Source organism: Trichechus manatus, unplaced genomic scaffold, assembly GCF_000243295.1.
Source record: "Trichechus manatus latirostris isolate Lorelei unplaced genomic scaffold, TriManLat1.0 scaffold00005, whole genome shotgun sequence".
Lineage (NCBI taxonomy): Eukaryota > Metazoa > Chordata > Mammalia > Sirenia > Trichechidae > Trichechus > Trichechus manatus.
The window spans coordinates 18,505,371-18,526,325 of NW_004443941.1; the positions used below are offsets into that span (position 1 = coordinate 18,505,371).

Here is a 20,955-nt window from a genome sequence, read left to right on the forward strand (position 1 = left end):
CCTCTCTGTGCCACCATCCACCTCTCCCAGCATTCCTCCCTGACAAACCCTCACACAAACACACGAGGTGTATTCCAGCCACTGTCAAGATAAGGACACTCTGGCTAAAGGTACATCAGATAATAGTGTAAGTTGCCTAACCCCAGGGCCACGCTGGGAAGGCCAGACAGGACAGTGGAGCAGGCAGGACAGTTGCCGAGGACTCCTCAGCTGAGGGTGCTTGGGGGTCAGGCCACCCGAGACTCCGCCTGGCTTTGCCCCTGTTGGCCATGAGTGAGCCCTCATCATGGACCTCTGCAGGGTCCTTGGAACTCCAAGCAAATAGTGGCTCCTGGGGGGCCCCAGAGGAGGTACCTATAGCTGCTTCAAAGCCCCGACACAGCCTGAGTGTTCTCCATGCCTCCTACAGCGTCAGGTAACGCAGTGCTGGGCGTTTCTCCTCCCCTGTGGGAGCTCGCAGCCCACGCTTTGGGCGGTAGTCAGGGACATGCATGACCCAGAGGGAGTGGACCTCTCTCACCCACTCACTCTGCTGGCTTTTCTCCCTAATGAGGTGTATGCATGGAGGCTTGGGGATTCCCCCTCTTAGTGGATCAGGTGGGAGAGAAGGGGGGATGGGTCGCCACTGGAAAATGAGGGGCAACAGCGAATGGACCCTGCTCTCGTGAAGGCGGGGCATGGAAGCTATTAAAAAGTGGGGCACACTGAATAATACGTGCTGAAATTGTTGAACTGGCGTATGTTTTGTTGTGTATCGCACACCACACCACCTGGTGGTGCAGTGGTTAAAGCGCTTGACTGCTAATTGAAAGGTCAGCGGTTCGAACCTATCAGCTCCTCCATGGGAGAAAGATGTGGCAGTCCGCTCCTGTAAAGATTACAGCCTTGGAAACCCTATGGGTCTGTTCTATTCTGTCCTATAGGGTCGCTATGGGTCGGAATCGACTTGACAGCCCTGGACTCCCTGCCTGGCCTGCCCTGTGTGGCCCCAGGGTAAGGTCACCGATGCCATTATCTGATGTACCTTCAGCCAGAGCATCCTTATCTTGACAGTGGGCACAATACACAGCGTGTATTTGGGTTTGTTGTGAATATTTCACCACAATACAAAACAAAAAAATGCAGGGCAGTGCCCTGTTTGATGCCCTTGCCTCTTACCCACCCCTTTGGCCCCCAGCCTCCCCCTGTCCGCAGGCCTGCCCTGTGTGGACAGAGAGGGCCCAGGGAGTGGGGTGCTGGGAACGCGAGGCGTAATGAGGCACGTGAGGGAATGCAAGGTGGGCCTCAGGGAGAAGCAGTGCCCTGTTTGCCAGCTTCCAGACGGAGAGCTGGCTTCAGAGCACTGCCAGGAGGTGCTGTGCACAGAGGAGCGCCTTCAGTCACTGTCTCGCCAGGTTTACAGATGAGGACGTTGAGGCTAAACCACATTTAGGAACCTGTCTAGGGACAGCTGAGGTGGGAAAAGCTGAGACCACTGCTGGGGACGGGGGCATCTGGTCCCTCCAGAACCCCACACTGTCTTTACCTGCGCGGTTTCCTTTGAAGCCACCGTGTCGGGCCCTGGTGGGACATCACACCTCGCCAGCAGCAGTGGAACAGGCAGATCCTCAAAGACGTTTCCTTGTACGTGGAGAGCGAGCAGATCATGTGCATCATGGGGAGCTCAGGTAAGCCTGGGAAGATGTTCTCAAACGAGGACTCGGAAAAGGCTGTGGCTTGATTTAAACACCACAATGAGGAAACAGATTTAAGTTGTAGCACAAGTGAAATCTATTGACACGTCTGAGTGTGAACGGTATAAAACATTAGAGCCTGGTCCTAATGTGAAATCTTGAGAAAAATCCTTGAACGAGTGAGTATAAAGTGCTGCTTAACATGTAAGTGTATTCATATTTCAAGGCATGGAAAGGTGTGCGTGGCATATAGGGGTGCTCAGTAAACTCAATTTCCCTTATCTGTACCCTGCCTGGAGACAGGAAAAGGGGTTAAATCAGCACAAAGATGCCCACTTAGCCTCCATATTTGATGCCTTCTTTTTTTTTTTATATTGTATTTCAAACATACAGGCAAGAATACAGACTAATATAAAGAATGCTCACGAATTAACATGTGGCTTTATCAAATCTTAACTTTATACCGTATTTGCTTCCGATCCTTTTCTTTTTTAAGGAATTCAACATTACAGAGTCCATCAAGGTCAACTGTGTGCCCATTCCCCACCTCCTCCTTCTGCTCCCCTTTCCCAGGGGTAACTACACTTGAGCCTGAATTCCAGTCTGTCTTCATGCCCCTGTATCAGTCAGTCATTGCTCTGGGAGGGGTATACCCTTCCACGAGGCAGCTCCTTGGGACAGAGGGCAATGCCCTGTGGGGTCACAGCTGTGAATCCTCAGCAGCTGATCTCCCCAGCAGCCTAGGGATAGGTGCCTTGGCCCTGATGAGGGTATCTGGGTGGTACACCACAGTGTCCACTACCCTGGGTTATCCTGCACTTTTTAGGGTTGAAAGATTCTGACAGATTGGCTTCATAGAAGCCTCCTGATTGAATTCTCACTTGCAGTTGTTGACACTTACTGCCACTCTCCACTTGCACGCTCTTTAATGGCGATGGATAATGCAAGTCGGTGATGAGGTGATGGGGAGCGAGAGCCATAGTCATCCACTTGCTGCAGTGAGTGGACAAGTAAATGGCAATAGCAGTGTTGCTAGGATTAGAGGAAAAGGATTCACTGACTATAGCTGTTGTATCTTCCTGACATTTACTGTCAGTTCTTGTCTCTAATTTCTAGTCATTTCTAACTATTTGTATGTACCTGGGCATCGAGGGGCGTTCTAATTGGCCTTTTGCTAAAGATAACATACAAAACACAAAGCTGGGCCATCTCTATAGTAATTGGTCACTTCTTCACTTGCATTCTTGTGTGGACTAAAAGGGTGGCACATGGCACACATACGGGGTATTGAACTTATCCCCCCGAGAGTGTGTCCCACAGGCCCGTGTCATCTTCATGCATATCCCAGCAGGAAAATGGGTGGTGGTGCCCTGATCTGGGAGTTCATGGGCTTGTTCTGGATGATCCTTTTACACTGAATATGAATTCCCACTAGAAATGCACATCCCACAAGGCGAGCGTTTTGTCTCCCTCCCACCCCGTGTATCTTCAGCCCCTGAGGGCAGTGGTGGTTCACTGGTAGAATTCTCGCCTTCCATGCAAAAGACCCAGGTTCAATTCTCCGCCAGTGCACCTCAGCACAGCCACCACCCAGAGGTGTAATGAAGGGTGTGGGTGGGGGGCGGAGGAGGGCACTTGCCCCAGAGTGCAAGTCCAAGGGGGCACCAGATGAGGCACAGAATGACATTCCGAGGAGGAACAAATACGAAAGTCACCGGACTGAGGCAGACAGACAAGAGGGGGGAAGGCGTTTCTGCTGACATGTCACTGATATCAACATCTATTCATCTTGAAATGGGGAGGGCATGTAACTTAGACATTGCCCCTGGGCGCTCATTACCCTCCCTATGCTCCTGTCACCATTCATCTGTCAGTGGAGGCTTTCGTGTTGCTATGATGCTGAACAGGTTTCAGTGGAGCTTCCAGACTAAGACAGATCAGGAAGAAAGGCCTGGCAATCTACTTTCAAAAATCAGTCAATGAAACCCTATGGATCACAATGGTACGATCCCAGTGTGCATGGGGTCACCATGAGTCAGGGGCCGACTCAGTGGCAGCTAACAACATTCTCAACACTTAGAACATAGTAGGTGCTCAATAAATATTTGTAGAATGAATAATGAATCAATTCTCTGAATTACTTATAGCATTTCATAAAAATAACCATAAACCAGAGTTCATTGGCACCTTATCTAATGCAGCATTGTCTATCAAATCTTTATTAGTGTGGCAAAAGATGACTGTGTGTGTTCAAAGTCTCACTAGAGCATAGTCACAAGTCTGCCTGGATCACCTAACACTCCAGGGGAGGGTAACCTTGTTTGACACACTGTTTGTTATCAATTTGGGTCCAGACTCTGGGCTGGATGCTTCCTTGCAGAAGATTGATTAGTTATGAGTGATTTCTGTCCTGATAGAGAAGATAATCCTGAAGGTCATGGTTTTATTGGGCATTCCCCAGCTCTGTGTCTAACTTTGCTGTCTTACTTCAAACTTCTTTTTTCCACTGACTATACATATCACAGGCGTCCTCATGGCGCAGTGGTTAAGCGTCCAGCTGCTAACCAAAAGGTTATCAGTACGAATCCATCAGCTGCTCCTTGGAAACCCTATGGGGCCGTTCTACCCAGTACTGTAGGGTTGCTATTAGTCGGAATCGACTCCATGGCAATGGGATACATATCACTTTCTTGTATCCTCCATTGAATGAGTTTCATCATCCAGCTGTTTTCCTCATTAATAAGTTAATAAATATTGGCCACATGTTCAAAATTTAAAATCTGTATTAGTTATCCATTTCTATGTAACAAATAATCCCAAAATTTAGTGGCTTAGAACAACAATAACTATATCTGTGGGTCAGAAATTAGGAAGTGACTTGGTGGGGTGGTTGGGTGGCTTGGGGTCTCTCATTGTAGTCAGATATCACCTGGCGCTGCCATCATATGAAGGCTTGAATGGAACTAGAGAATCTGCTTACAAGCTGGTTCCCTTGGCAGGTTGGTGCTGGCTGTTGGCAGGAGGCCTCAGTTCCTCTCCATGTCAGGGATGCTTGAGTGTTTTCATTGCACGGCCACTGGCTTCCCCCAGAGCAAGCAATCCAAGAGCCAAGGCAGACATTGCAGTGGCTTTTATGACCTAGTCTGGAAGCTGCACACTGTCACTTCTGCTGTATTCTATTGGTCACTCAGTAGGTCTGGGGTGGCCCAGGATTCTGTATGTTTAACATGCTCCCAGGTGATGCCGATGCTGCTGGCCCTCCTGCCACATTTTGATTAGCCAGGTTCTGGGCAATGTCAGCACAACCGGACAATCCCAGACGGCCACAAAAAGAAATTTACATGTTGTAGGATATCTAAATGTTTCCAAGAACCTTTTCCTTTTATCCTTATCCTCCATTTTCTTTTTCAACTTCCCAAAACTTTAAAAGTAAATAAATAAGCAGAAAAAATACACCCAGTCTTGACCAGTGTCCCAGATGAGAGAAATGGCTGTTGTCATTTGGAAGGTTTGACCCATGAGGGGGCCTCAGAGGTTAAAGGGAGAGCAGTCAGGGCTGGACTGAGGGTTAAGCTACTCCACAGAGGGTCTCGGGAAGTTCCTCCAGTGCTGTCGTGGGAGGGATTTCTTTGGGCTTTCTCTTCTTGCCCCACAGGCTCTGGGAAAACCACGTTGCTAGACACCATGTCTGGGAGGCTGCGGTGCAAGGGAACCCTTCTGGGAGAGGTGTTCGTGAATGGATGCAGGCTGCACCGAGAGCAGTTCCAGGAATGCTTCTCCTACGTCCTGCAGGTGGGCATGTCCCCAGCAGCCCGGCCGCAGCCTGGGGTCTTGGGTGATGCTGACTCCTCTCTCTCCCACAGAGTGATACTCTGCTGAGCAGCCTCACGGTGCGGGAGACGCTGAGCTACACAGCGTTGCTGGCCATCTGTGGTGGCTCCCAGGGCTTCTTCCAGAAGAAGGTGGGTACAGCTTGTCTTCAGAGCAGCCCTGGAAAGGGGCCCCAGGCCCCTGAGTTCCCCAGATCCCAAGCAGGGTCACTTGGGGCACAAATCTGAGACTGTGCAACCCCAGTCGATTTGTACCCCATCTTTCACCTACTGACCTCCACTTGTCCATTCCTCCCCTTTACTCTCCATCTCCACCCTTTACTTCAGAATCTAGACCTGCTCTGTCCAATAGGCAGCCACTAGTCACATGTCACTTTTGAGAACTTGAAATGGGGCCAGTCCAGGCATGGACCAGTAATGTGAAACTTGCCTCTGAAAATGGAGGGTGCCGAGAGACTGAAGAAAGAGGCACACAGCTCCAGTGTGGCAGTAAAGCAGCTTATTAGGGAGGCTTACAGATAAGGCTAAGTCCTGGGTGGCAGTAGGATCAGAGCAGATCTCCGCACCCTGCAGTGGGAGGGTAGAGGTTTTATAGTGGTGGTGGACAATAGTGGCTCCATGCCAGGGGCTTACATAAGAATGCAAACTATGATGATCTAGCACACCACATGGGGGTGCCCATGTTTGGCCTCACAAAGCCTGTTTCCCCTTCAGGACCAGTCCCAATTGAGATGTGCTGTATGTGTAAAATACACAGCAGATTTGGGAAACAGTCTGGAAAAAAAAAAAGGGAAAATATCTCAATAATTTTGTTAGTATTGATTGCAGGTTGAAATGATAATATTTTGAATATATTGAGTTAATAGCTATATTATTACAATTAATTTCACCTTTTAAAATATGACTACAAAAATTTAAATTCTATATATGGCTTGCATCGTATTTCTATTACACAGCTCTGTCCTAGGGACTCTATATTTGAACAGAGATGATTATTCCCACCCTGTGCTTCACCCAAGGAGCCCTAGTGGTGCAGTGGTTAAGCAGTTTGGCTGCTAACTGAAAGGTCTGCAGTTTGAACCTGCCAGCCTCTCTACAGGACAACAGACCTGGCAATCTGCTTCTGTAAAGTTTACAGCCTAAGAAACACTATTGGGCAGTTCTACTCTGTTCTATAGGATCTCTATGAGTTGGAATTCACTCAACAGCAACGGGTTTTTCATGCTTCGCCCTACTGCTCTCTTGAGATTTTCCCCAACTTTCTTTGAGGCATCTGGAATGGGCCTTATCCAAGATGGATTAAGTTAATGAAGGAAGGAACTATTGAATCATTAACTCTTCCTAGTTTCAAACTGTTTCTTAAATGTGCCCAATTTGGAAGTAGCCACAAGTAAACTCATTGGGGCTTTACCTGGAAACGGTGTCCTCTTCATGTGTGGGCTGTGAAGGTCTGGGAATGCACAGGGAATCAACAACAGGTACAAGTGTCACCTGAAACCTGGCACTGCTCCCTGGGCAGTGGGCTCCCTGATCTGTGAGAGTGGAGCAGCAGCATGTGCCTCAAAGTCTTCACCACTCTGAGGCCTCAGCAGGGGCCTCGGGCTCCTCCTCATCACAAAAATTCTATCTGCAGTTCAGGCTCCAGTTCAGGCCCCAAGGCCAGCCTTTCTTGAATGCCATCTAGGCTCTCAGGGACTCCCTCATCTCAGCTGAGAGTGAACGCAGCATGGTACCCTATTTTCATCAGTCACTGCTGAGCCTGTCACCAGTGAGGTTGCTTATCCCGTCTGTGGGGCTAGACTCTCAGACAGGGCTCAAGGAAAGTAGAATTAGATCTGACCAAGTCCTGAGTACTAGCAGGCTGATTTGCTCTTTGTGAAGCACTAAACCCCTTGGTGGTTGGACACATTCTAAGTGCGTAGTTGGCCCTCTTCTTTTTGAGGGTTCTAGATAACCCTGGGGTACAGCTTTCATGCTAGAGGAGTCTTAATGAGACCTGGCCCTCAAGAATGACCATTGGCCTCACAGAGAGATGCTTGACGCTGCTTCCTCCCTGGAGGTTACCTTAGGGTGCTCAGAAGGTATTGCAAGATTGTTGCTATTTTATTAGGTTGTACTTTGAGCTATCATATCTGGCTGGCATTAAGGCTTGTTCACACACACTATTTTATTTCATTCTTACATCAGCCCTGGGAGGGAGATATTACCGTCATCTTTCAGATCAAGAAACTGACACCAAAGGAGATTAAGATCAGACAGCTGGTAATGGCAGAGCTGGGACATGAGCTCAAGGAACACTAGCTTCACCATGTCTCCCTGAGCCCCAGGGCCTCCTGAATCTCTCTGGGGTCTAAGAAGAGGGAGGTCAGAGTTCAGCACACGGTGACGAATAGGCATGTTCACATGGTTTAGTGGTTCTGACAGTGAGTGACAGGTGAGGAGCCAGGCCACACAAGCTCTCTGCAGGCCTTCTCTCTACTTGCTTTAGTGTTTCTATCTCTAAACTAGATGGAGAAAATCCTACTGGTATTTGGGTGGGATCTGAGCTAATGATCCATTTACATCACTCACCCCATTGAGAGAATCTGAGAAAGCCACTGAACACTTTCCCCAGAAAATACACATATTTGCATAAATATTCAGAAAATTTATGGGTACTGTCTTCCTTATCTAGTGCTGCTATAACAGAAATACCACAAGTGGATAGCTTTAACAAAGAGAAATTTATTTTCTCACAGTCTAGTAGGCCAAAAGTCCAAATTCAGGGCATCAGCTGCAGGGGAAGGCTTTCCTTCTCTGTCCACCCTGGAGGAAGGCCTTTCTTGTCAATCTTCCCCTGGACTAGGAGCTTCTCCGCATAGGAATCCTGGGTCCAAAGGATGCACTCTGTTTCCAGCACTGCTTTCTTGGTGGTATGAGGTCCTGCTGTCTCTCTGCTCACATCTCACTTTTATATCCCAAAAGAAAGTGGCTCAAGACACAGTCTAATTTTGTAAATTGAGTCCTGTCTCATTAATATAACTGCTGCCTATCCCCCCCTCATTAACATCATAGAAGCAGGATTTTCAACACATAGGAAAATCACATCAGATGACAAAATGGTGGACAATCACACAATACTGGGAATCATGGCCTAGCCAAGTTTTTCTTTGTTTTAGGTGGACACAAGTCAATCCATGATGGGTACCTTGAAACTGATTCATGGCAAATTTGCTCCTCTAGTGAATGGCCCCTCTCCTTGGCACTGACAGCCCCTTAATATCCTGCAAAGGTTGATATCACATGTTCTCCCTGCTTGAGAGTACTTTCTTAGCAAAGCTAGTCCACAGGGTGTAAACTCCTGACAAAGTAATTTAGTGAGAAGGAAGTGCTGGTGATAAAAGAGGAGGAAGAATAGCAGATCTGCTTCTGTCCTCTGAGGAACTGGGAAATAAAGCCATGGATGAGGTGGATAAATGTGTCTGCTGGGCTGTAGGCTAAGCTGGTGTTTCATGGACTGCTTAAGAGAGCCCAGACAGTCCTGCTGTCAATGCCAGCTCTGCCATTTTCTAATGGTGTGAACCTAGGCAAGTTATGGACATTTCTGAGAATCTGTTTTCTCCTGGGGTTGATGTGAAGAGTCAGATTATGCTGTGAGTGTCCACAGCATAGAGTAGGAGGTTCAATAGATGTTGGTTCTCTCCCACCCCCTTCTAAGCCCCTGCCCTGCCCCTAACTGTTCTAGGCAAGTTAGTCTCTGTAGACTTTGGTTTTCTTATCTATAGAGAGGGTTAGACCTGATGATCCCAATGGTCCCTTCTAAGATTCTATGAATTCCATTCTCAAAAGTATTTGCAAAACATGAGGGAAGTTTCCTGCTGGTGTCTGAGACATCTGACACAGATGAAGTACATGTCTCCTCTGTCCATCCCTTCAAGCCAGGAGAGGCAAGCTTTACTCCTTTGCTGATGTTGGAGAGCAGATGAAAAGAAGGCTCAGGAATCTGTCCTGGCTGGTGAGCCCATAAATCTAGCCAAGTCAAGCAAAGCTCAATTCTAGGATCCTTCCACCCTGATGGCAAGAGAATACTTTTCTTTTTTCAAGGACAAATCACAGTAGTTTATTTATGCATTTTTACCTCCTCATTGTTCCTTTCTATCAATTTCAGATGTGTCCCCTCTTTCAGCCAAAGCTTCATCTATACTGTTGATCTCACTCCCCATTCCTCTGAACCCTTTTTCCATAAATCATCCCCTCTTTAATCCAGTTCGTTTGACTTTTTAATGTGAAGTTTTCATTTCTCTTTTCATAATAAAAGTAACACAATCTCATTAGGGATGTATAGGGACAAAACTTATTACCATCTAAGTATTTTCAGACTCTTTCCACCCACCCCCATTCCCCAAGGCCTTATGCAAATAGGGGTAGGATCTAAGGGGAGGAGGATCAGAAATAAAGATCTTTGAAGGGGTCTCAGGAGATGAGATAACCTGAGGAAGGAAATGAGGAGAGGAGGAAAAAGACTAGCCTCCTTGATTAGAAAATCAGTAGAGAATATTTTTAGTTAGTATTGTTGCGGGGGAGTTGAGAATTCAGGGAGAGAGGTTTCGGGGGCAAAGGAGTATAAGTAGAGTAAGGAGAATTGGGGGAAAGGATTTTTTTTATTGTTGTGCTTTAAGTGAAACTTTACAATTCAACTTAGTCTTTCATACAAAAATCTATACATACATTGTTACATGACCCTAGTTGCTCTCTCTATACTGTGACAGCACACTTCTCCTTTTCACCCGGGATTTCCCGTGTCCATTCATCCAGCTCCTGACCCTCTCTGCTTTCTCAGCTCACCTCTGGACAAGAGCTGCCCATTTAGTCTCATGTATCTACTTGAGCTAAGAAGCACACTCTTCATGAATATCATTTTATGTCCCATAGTCTAGCTAATCTTTGTCTGAAGAGAGTCCAGGAGCCCTGTCTTCCAGGGTCCCTCCAGTCTCAAACTATTAACTCTGGTCTTTTTACTAGAATTTGAGTTCTGCACCTCACTTTTCTCCTGCTCTGTCAGGGACTCTCTGTTGTGTTCCCGGTCAGGGTGGTCATTGGTGGTAGCCAGTCACCATCTAGCTCTTCTCGTCTCAAGCTGATGAAGTCTCTGGTTTATGTGGCCATTTCTGTCTCTTGGGTTAATACTGGGAAAGGAAATTTTAAGAAGTGTGGCTGTCAGTTATAAATTGGGTTTTCTTTAAAGTCCTTAAAGAGATTAAGCTAAAGATTGGAATTATTTTTAATTACTTTTGATCACTGGATTGTATTTCTTTGATGCAAAACCACACTGAGATTGGGCCATATGGGACCCCAGAACTTACTTGGGTTATATAGGATAAAACAGGTCTGTTGTTGTTAGGTGCCATCAAGACAACTCCAACTCATAGCAACCCTATGTGACAGAATAGAAATGCTTATAGGGTTTTCTAGGCTGTAATCTTTACAGCAGCAGATCGCCAGGTCTTTCTCCTGCAGGAACTATTGACTGGGTTTGAACCACCAACCTTTTGGTTAGCAGCTGAGCACTTAACCTTTGTGCCACCAGGGCTCCTTTAAAACAGGTCTAGTTCAAATCAAATTGGAATTTATTATAACGGCTTGATTTCCGCAGGGTAGGGTGAGTCTGAACGTGGCCTGGCAGTCTATGGAGGTATGTTTCCTCTTCTATGCCATCCCCAGCCCACTAGCATAGCAGCCACAGCATGGACTTCATGTCTTCTGCAGGTGGAGGCAGTCATGGCGGAGCTGAGTCTGAGTCACGTGGCAGATCGACTAATTGGCAACTACCACTTTGGGGGAATTTCCAGTGGTGAGCGGCGCCGGGTCTCCATTGCAGCCCAGCTCCTCCAGGATCCCAGTAAGTGGGGCCCAGAACTGCTACCAGTTGCTGCAGAGGTATCTTCCATGCGTCTGCAGATACTTCAGGCCCTTTCTTCACAGTCCCTATTTGGGAAGGGGTTTGTGTGGAACTGAAGTTACTGAGGTTTTTCAAACTGGGAACCCACTTTTTTAAAAAATACTACATGGTTCATTTTCCGGGCACTATTCCATTATCCAACAAGGAGCCCTGCTGGTGCAGTGGTTAAAAGCTCGGCTGCTAACGGGTCTGCAGTTTGAACCCACCAGGTGCTCTGCAGGAGAAGTGGCAGTCTGCTTCTGTAAAGATTACAGCCTTGGAAACCCTATGGGGCAGTTCTACTCTGTCCTCTAGGTTCACTATGAGTTGGAATTGACTTGATGGCAACGGGTTTGGTTTTGGGTTTTATTCCATTATCCAAATTCAAAACACTTCTGGACTTGGAAGCATTGTATTTGCATTTTGGTGTTCAGTTAAAGTCTTCCATGAACATGGGGCCCTGCTCTGCCCATCCTCATTTCTTACTACAGCAACATCACTGTATCTGCTGGGGGAAGCCAATGAGTTTTGGTGTGACTAGAAGAGTTTATGAGAGGAACTGAAGTAGGACTCTGAGTGATACACTCAAAAGTGTATGTGTGTTGGGAGGGGCTATCAAATGGGTAACCAGTCACCTGCTCCCCCTGCCTGGCTTGGTCATTCTCCCACCACTTCCATACACCTGAAAGGGGACATATTTCCTCTGGATCCTTTCTTTACGCTGGGATAGACCCAGACCGCCTGCTCTTCAGATGCTCCTTGGTCAGCAGAAGACAAACAAAAATGATGCTCTCAAGACCCCTGTTCACTTCTTGGGTAGAAATATCGCTACAGGTAAACTCTAAAGAATATAAACGCCTACCGCACCTCAGACAGTGTTTCACGGGTCAGATGTTTTTGCAGTGCAAAGAACTTGTTAGTGTTGGAAAATGCTACAGTCATGAAATGGGGTTAGGTCTCTTTAACCAGGCTTCCCACCAGCCACTGTTTCCTGTCAGGGTCCCCTGGAGGAGCCCAGACAGGCCATGGCACCACATCAGAGGAGAGCTGGCTGCTCCTCTGTCCCATCAAGGATTAAGGCCCAAATGTGCTTCAAGAGCTGGGGGTCAGGTCTCCCAGTTCAGGAACTTTCTCCTGGGACCAGGCTGAAAGCCAGTTTACATGCAGCTACCTTTCACTGTATAGTTGGGACGGGTCAAGACAGCTCAGCAAGGGACCGTTCAAAATTCTGAGTTTTTAGGACAGACCCCAGGCTCAGCACAACTCTGCTTTGTGGACAGAGGTCGTGCTGTTTGACGAGCCAACCAAAGGCCTGGACTGCATGACTGCCAGTCAGATTGTTGTCCTCCTTGCGGAGCTGGCCCGCAGGGACCGCATGGTGATCCTCACCATCCACCAGCCCCACTCCGAACTCTTCCAGGTAAGGGTGACGCCTGTTGTTCCTGATCAAGCAGTCAAGGGCAGGTATGAGTGTGCTAAGGTAGGGATGTCAGGAGGCGGGGCAGAGATTGTTGTTGGTTGTCAATGAGTCAATTCCGACTCATCGTGACCCCCATGTGTCCTGAGTAGAACTCCTCCATAGGGTTTTTAAGGCTGTGACTTTTTGGAAGCAGATCGCCAAACCTTGCTTCCAAGGTGCTTCTGGGTGGGTTTGAACTACCAACCTTTCGGTTAGTAGTTGAGCACTTAATCATCTGCACCACCCATGAACTCCTGGGGCAAAGATTAGTACTGTCAAACCTGAGGAACTGGAGTCAACAGCGCCAATGGGAAGGGCAACAGATGGAAACGACTTTTTCTCAGCACCTACCATGTGCCAAATTCTTTCTGTACACTAGCTCATTTAATCCTATGAGGTGGGTATCAGTATATCCACTTAATAGGGGCAAAGAGTGAGACTTAGAAATGATACAAAATTGAGCCAATATCACAGTAAAAAGTTGGCATTGCCATTCACGGTTCAATTGTCTTCCAAGACTATTTTTCTACTACATCATACAGATCCCCTTCCCGAATTCTCACTTTAGGCTTCCAGTATCCTATTCAACCTGTTGCCGTCAAGTCTATTCCAACTCATAACAACCCTACAGGACTGTAATCTTTACAGAAGCAGACTGCCACATCTTTCTCCCCCAGAGCAGCCAGTGGTTTGGACTACTGACCTTTCGGTTAGCAGCCAAGCTCTTAACTACTGCACCACGGGGGCTCCTTCAGTATCCTATTAGGTAGATATCATTGGCCTTTTATAGATGAGAGATAAAAAAGCAAAACAAAACAAAAATCCAGCATGGCCAAGTTACTTACTTGGTGGAATGGGTGGGCTCAAACCCAGGTCCACTACTGGTAGTTCTCCTCTGCCACACATGTGACACTGGGGCTCAAGCTGGGGTGCCCCACAATCCATGGAGGGGGCCCAGACTGAAACAGAGAGGTACTCTGGGTGTTTCCATTGATACATTAAGAGTACTGGTGCATGGCTGAGATGGTCAAAGGACTGGCTGCCGTAATAACCCAATGACCTGAGGACACACATATACTAACACTGTCTGTTGTCCAGTCAGCTCTTTGACAAAATCGCCATCCTGAGCTGTGGAGAGCTGGTTTTCTGCGGCACGCCAGTGGAAATGCTTGATTTCTTCAATGGCTGCAATTACCCTTGTCCTGAGCATTCCAACCCTTTTGACTTCTATAGTAAGTTTTTCCTTCATATTCCCATCCCGAAGGTGTTTTGAACTTGATTATCTCAGGTTTCCACCTGGATGACACCAGCACTAGTGGGATTTATTTCTGCTTTTGTTTTGGTGTTTGTACTTTACTCTTCAAGGAGTGAATATGGCCAAGTCAATGAACTTGCCATAGACGACCTATCAGAATATGGCAGGGAACCTCTCTCCAACAAATTGGTGCCCTCCCACTTTGTCAGAGAAAAATTTGCCACACTCCTGAATTCTCCCAAACAGGCCCAAAGGGATTCTCATGGCCCAGCTGGGTAGCTCTAAAATATTCTGATTTCAGGTGGGCATTAAGAACAGGTTTTACTCTCACGGAATGAGTTATTACGGGACAGTTCAAAATCCCGAGTTTTAAGCACAGTTTTAAATACTTCTGAATCAACCATAAAACATATATTATTATCCATTGTATATATACACATATATTTAAAAACACATGGGTCATATCTTTTGGGAAAAATTCTAGTGGACCTGACGTCAGTGGATAGTCAAAGCAAAGAACGGGAAATAGAAACCTACAAGAGAGCCCAAATGATCGAATCTGCCTATAAGGAGTCAGCAATTTATCACAAAACTTTGGAGAATATTGAAAGAACAAAACACCTGAAGACATTACCAATGGTTCCTTTCAAACCCAAAGATTCTCCTGGAGCTCTCTCTAAACTCTGTGTCCTCCTGAGGTAAGAACCTTGCAAATGTAAGCAAGGCCCATCTTAGGTCTTTAGACATCACCAATGAAGAAAAGCAATTAAAACAGAGTTGTTTGGCTTTCAGGAGAGTGACGAGGAACTTACTGAGAAATAAGCTGGCAGTGACAATGCGTCTCACTCAGAATCTGATCATGGGCTTTGTCTGTCATTTTCTTCCTCCTACGAGTTCAGGATGACATGTTAAAGGGTGCTTTCCAGGACCGAGTAGACCTCCTGTACCAGAGTCTGGGCGCCACCCCATACACAGGCATGCTCAACGCAGTGACTCTGTGTAAGTGCACATGGGCAGGAGATGTGCCTTGGGGTTGGAGGTGCCCTCTCTCCCCAGACAGCCCCTCATCCAGCTGTTGCCTTGCAAAAATCCACCATCATATGGGTACTTCTCTGAGCTAAACCTGGCCCTCTCCAAGTACTCTCTCTGGGGAAAGATGATGCATTGCATTACTAACACCTTAGGGTGAATTTGCTTACAAGATGGTTTTCTAGGGTCTAAGGAGAAGAATCCAGGCAAATGTGAAGTTTGCTGTGCTTGTGGGGCAGGGTTTGGGAAAGGCTTTTCAAAAGGCCATTCCTCGAATCCTATCTTGGTCATTAGGATGTACAGCACTTTGGGGCACTGTTATTGGGCCAACTTTGCAGCCTTAGGTTCTTCTTGGAGCCTGTTTTAGGACAACCAACACCTAAGGTTCAAACCTGGGGGGATCCAGAAGCAACACTTAGCTACCTGATGTTATAGTTTATGCAGGGAAATGGATGTTAGAGGGATCTCCAACATGTCACACTAGGTTCAGATACAAGAGGGAAGGATGGCGCTTCTGCACAGTTGGTCCTAGAGATGGAGATGGAGATACACCCTGCCGACACCAGGGCTTCCTAGCCCTCTGAGACTCAGTGCAAAAGGCAGGTGGCTTTCGGGCCAGATCCTGCACAAAACGGGGACAAAGTGCCTCAAACCACTCATTTGTGCCCCCTTTTGCATGTACTTTTCTTGAATTGGTGACAACTCCCGACCTTAGAGAGAAGGAACTAAATCATGACAACTCTTGCAGCTGCACTGAAATTCAGGTGGAGTGCAGCTTTCTGGGGTCAGGATATTTATGGCCCTGTGGATGGAAGTCCCTTCATTCCATGATGAGGGAGCCTGCCCAGCTAGCCCTTGTTGCCCAGCCCTGACAGATCTTGAATTCAGCTTCGGCCAGCCCTCCACCCTCAGCTGTGTAAAGACTGACTGTTCTGAAACTTGCCTTCCATGTCCAGTCCCTGTGCTGCGAGCTGTTGGCGACCAGGAGAGTCAGGACGGCCTGTACCAGAAATGGCAGATGCTGCTGGCCTACATGCTGCATGTCCTCCCCTTCAGTATCCTTGGCATCATGATTTTCAGCAGTGTGTGCTACTGGTAAGGGGGTGTTCGGGAGTGTTCCATTCACCTGGGGTTAGGCCTACCATGGAGTCATGGGTAGCCAGTGGGAAGCATGAAGAGGGAGCTCCTGGGTGGATAACTCTGAGCTATCTGCTCCACAGGATCTATCTTTGCCTATCAATGTCCAGAACAATGTCCTGTTCTTCAGGACAAATAAAATAACCCAACTGTGGGCTACATGGGACCTGAGAGAAAACCAGCAAGATTACATGTGGCCAGGGAATAGCATGTCCCACATTCACTGCAGAGCCTGGGCCAGAGAAGAGGGCTCTGAAGTAGCTGAGACCCACGCCGGTTGGGTCCAAGTGCTCGAGCAGTGGGCCACCCACATCAGCGTGGCCTCCCCAGGCTGCTGTAAGCTGGAGCAGCTCCTCTACCTGGGCTTTCACTGATGGACTGGTGACATCACAGTTTGGGCTGGGGGGTGAGGGGAGCTTGAGGAATAAAAGAGTGACTGTAGGAAGAAGACACTGGGGGACTATGAAGCATTTCTGATGCTGGCAGGGTTTTGACTGGTGGCTTTTAGGCAATGCTTCTTTCTATTTCTTAGAACGTTATGAAGATATAAATCTGAAAATGTGTCGAGTTAAGGTATTTGCAAGATGTGTTATCATAAATGTCCCTAATCACTTTGGCTTTCCCTTAAGAAAAGATGGAGGTTGAAAACTTTATGTTGAGTGAAATAAGTCAGTCGCAAAAGGACAAATACAGTATGATCTCACTTCTATGAAATAACCAAATATTGAGAAACCAAAGATTATTAGTGGTTACCAGAGGTGGGAAGGAGGGGGAAAGAGGGAGTTTTTGATTAGGGGGCATTGAGTTTAAGTTAATGGTGGTAGAATGATCTGGAAAAGGAGGGTGAGAATGGTTGCATGACCTAAAGAATGCAATCAGTGTCACTGAATTAGACATGTAGAAATTGTTGAACTGGCAGATGTTTTGTTGTGTATATTTTCACCACAATAAAAATTTTAATAATAATAATAAAACAGAGAAAATTACCAGGCATTCTGTGACTCTATTAGTGTATAGGTGCCCAATTCGTCCCAAGAGAGAAGTTCAGGCAGTTTTTTTTTTAAATTATTGTGGTAAACATATAGGTGACAAATCATTTGGAATTTCAACATTCTTCATGTATACAATCAGTGACATTAGTTATGTGATGTTGTTCAGTCATTACCATTATCTGTTTCCAAATTTTCCCATACCTTAACAGCTGCTCAGTATCTATCCTCTAAGCAGTGAGTCCCCCTTTTTCCCTCCCTCCCAGCACTAATAAACTTTGGTCTCTATACACTTGCCTATTCTAGGTATTTTATATAAGTGGAATTATACAACATCTATCCCTTTGTGGTTGACTTATTTCACTCAGTATAATGTTTTCAAGGTTCATCTATGGTGTAGCATGTGCCAGGACTTCATTTCCCTTATGATCCAGGCAATTCTGGAGACATTCTCTTTCTTCAGGTCACCACAGCCAATATAAAGACCCATGTTATATAGTATAAATGATTATTATAAATTAAATGACATATAAGTAAAAAAATAAATGAGGAACAGTCTTGGAGCCTAGTTAGTTTGAGCTCAAGATGAAGAGTTTCAGGTCTTGGTGCAGGCTCTTAGAAGTAGGTATCACTGGAGCATGACAAAGACAAAGCCACTTATTCCATGTCAGCAGGAGGGTGAACTGTCTCAACCAAAGGCAGTGGTGAGGACCACATGGCCCTCCTTGCTGGCCCTCCAGAAGCTATTTCTCTGACACTCCAGGACATGCTGAATCTCTAGTATGTGATGCAACTACACACCTGTCTAATTCCATCTAAATGAAACAGGAACAAATTTTTAAAACTTGCCCATTTTTGAGTCAAACAAACAAGAACCAAACCTGTTGCCATTGAGTCGATTCCAACTCATAGCAACCCTAAAGGACAGAGCAGAACTGCCCCATAGGCAAGCGTATAGAATTTCCAAGGAGGGCCTGGTGGATTTGAACTGCTAACCTTTTGGTTAGCAGCCATAGCTCTTAACTACTATGCCACCAGGGTTTCTTGAGTCAAACAAGGTTGGCTAAAAATCAAAGATTCTGTTAATTCAGAACCTTGCTACATAATGTGGTCCACAGACCACAGTGCCAGCATCACTTTGGGGCTTGTTAAATACGCAGAATGTAAGCCCAGGTGATTAAGAAGATCCCCAAGTGACCGCTATGCACTTTATCATTTGTTGCGAAGCACTGGTTTTGAAGACTATCCAGTATGTGAGAAACTGGTCAAGAGTTGAGTAGGACTTGCATAAACAGGGCAGTTTTAAACTAGGTTCAACGTGAGCATCCAGGTCATGACTATTTTTGATAAAAAGTCTGCAACAAGGTGCAAAATCATTTTATTGGCAGCACAGCAGTTGGCCATGTAGTAAGTACTTTAATTAAATACCACTAATATTTGCTGAATGCCTAAGTGCCAGGCACAGTGCAAGGTGCTACAGGAGATTCAAAGATGAGTGAATGAAAGTGCTAGCCTCAAGCTTGCAATTCCGGAATCTAAACATCTCTGCAAGCCAAGTGTTTTTGTAATTCATTTAGCAGCATGGCCTGACCTGAACTCATTTAGCAGCATGACCTGACCAGAACTGATCTGAGTTTCTTCATACTTGTCCCACATGAACATTCCTCTTTAGCAGAAATATTAATGTGTTCGATGCAGGTGGGGTCCTGGATCCCACTGAGGCAAATATGGCCTATGCAGTTAACACCTTTCCAAACTCTGTAAAGTTGCACATTCCAAACCACATCTGGCCCTAAAGTGTTTCAGATCACGGACTATGGATCTAGACAGATCTCCAATGACTTTAATTCGAGAAAGGGTAAGATGAGTACTACAGAGAAGCACAAACACTGTGCTGAGGGAAATAATAACAGCTGACACCTATTAAGCATTTATTTGCTTTATCTCAGGCGCTAAGAGCTTTATGTATATTAGTTCATGTAATCCTTGCAACCATTCTGTAAAAGTGGTACTATAATTATCCTTGCCTGTAGACGAGGAAATTGAGGCATAGAGAGGCACGGAGAGGGTAGGTATCTTTCCCGTCTCACATCCATTATCTCAGTTAATTACAAAGGAGACCAAGAGTCCATATGGTTGGGTGGAGACAGGGAGTACGGGGGACAAGGGCTCCTGGAGGCTTTCTGGAGAAGAACTGGAGAGATGAACAGAATTTAAACAGCTGGAAAAGGGAGCAAGGGCATTCCAGGTAAAGAAAGTGCATGTGGATAGGTTCAGAAGCAAAAACACATGAGACCTTCCCAGAGAGAAGGGAGTACGTATTCAGATGAGCTGGACGGAATGAAGGGTTGGAAGGAGGTGTTGTTAGCTGCCTTCGAGTAGTGGAAAATAAAACTGAAAACCCCAGGGTCCTGTGGGGAGGCGGTGAATGCCAGCCTAGAGCTGGCATGTATTTGATAATGGGACATGGGATAAGATTTTTTTTTTTTAACTGTTGTACTTTAAGTGAAAGTTTACAACTCAAGTTAGTCTCTCATACAAAAAGTTATACATACGTTGTTAGGTGAGCCTAATTGCTCTCCCTATGACAGCACACTCCTCCTTTCCATCCCTGATTTCCCGTGTCCATTCAACCAGCTCCTGACCCTTTCTGCCTTCTCATTTCACCTCCAGACAGAAGCTGCCAATTTAGTCTCATGTATCTACTTGAGCTAAGAAGCACACTCTTCACAAGTGTCATTTTACGTCCCATAGTCCAGTCTAATCTTTGAAGAGTTGGCCTCAGAAATTGTTTTAGTTCTGGGCTGACAGAGAGTCCGGGGCCATGCTTTCTGGGGTTCCTCCACTCTCAGTCAGACCATTAAGTCTGGTCTTTTTACTAGAACTTGAGTTCTGCACCCCACTTTTCTCCTGCTCCATCAGGGACTCTGTTGTGTTCCCTGTCAAGGCGGTCATGGGTGGTAGCCAGGCACCATCTAGTTCTTCTGGTCTCAGGACAATGCAGTCTCTGGTTTATGTGGCCCTTTCTGTCTCTTGGGTTAATACTCTCCTTTTGTCTTTGGTGTTCTTCATTCTCCTTTACTCCAGATGGGTTGGGACCAATTGATGCATCTTAGATAGCCGCTCGCTAGCTTTTAAGACCACAGATGCCACTCACCAAAGTAGGATGCAGAACATTTTCTTAGTAAACTTTGTTATGTCAATTGACCTAGATGTCATGGGAAAGGATTTTGAACCAAGGAGTGACTCACCTGTGTGGGACTCTGGAGGGTGAGCCTGGCATCACTTTGGTAGCAGACCCGAGTTAGGGCAGTGACGCTGGGTAGCCCAGTGAGGAGTCTTTGCAACAATTTGTGGGAAAGGCAGAGGGCCCTAGATGAGGAGAGTGGCAGTGGTAACAGAAGGGGGTCACTTTGAGATGTTTGGAAAGCAGAATCAAACGGACTTAGAAACGGAGTGGATTTGTTGGAGGGTAAAGAGAGTCATACACGATTCCTGGTTTTCAGCCTGAGGGAAGGGGAGGGTAACAGCATCCTTACCAAATTTTCCAGGAAAGAGAATTGATTTGGCTTTGGACATGTTCAATCTGGGATGCTACAGGACACCCAACTGGAGGTGTGAATCTGAGGTTTGGGTGATAGTAGAGTAAAAGAAAAAGTAAGAGAA

The 20,955-nt window shown here is 46.4% G+C and overlaps 1 protein-coding gene across 1 annotated transcript in view; it reads left to right on the forward strand.

Annotated features, from left to right (window-relative positions):
- The first annotated feature begins 269 nt into the window (after window positions 1–269).
- Window positions 270–20,955, forward strand: part of ABCG5 (ATP binding cassette subfamily G member 5) — a 30,479-nt gene continuing 9,793 nt past the window's right edge. Inside the window, 11 exon segments of the mRNA XM_004369511.2 lie at window positions 270–415; window positions 1,546–1,667; window positions 5,329–5,465; window positions 5,537–5,635; window positions 11,249–11,381; window positions 12,701–12,840; window positions 13,982–14,111; window positions 14,619–14,832; window positions 14,927–14,999; window positions 15,001–15,133; window positions 16,120–16,258. Coding sequence (XP_004369568.1) covers window positions 270–415; window positions 1,546–1,667; window positions 5,329–5,465; window positions 5,537–5,635; window positions 11,249–11,381; window positions 12,701–12,840; window positions 13,982–14,111; window positions 14,619–14,832; window positions 14,927–14,999; window positions 15,001–15,133; window positions 16,120–16,258 — 1,466 coding nt within the window.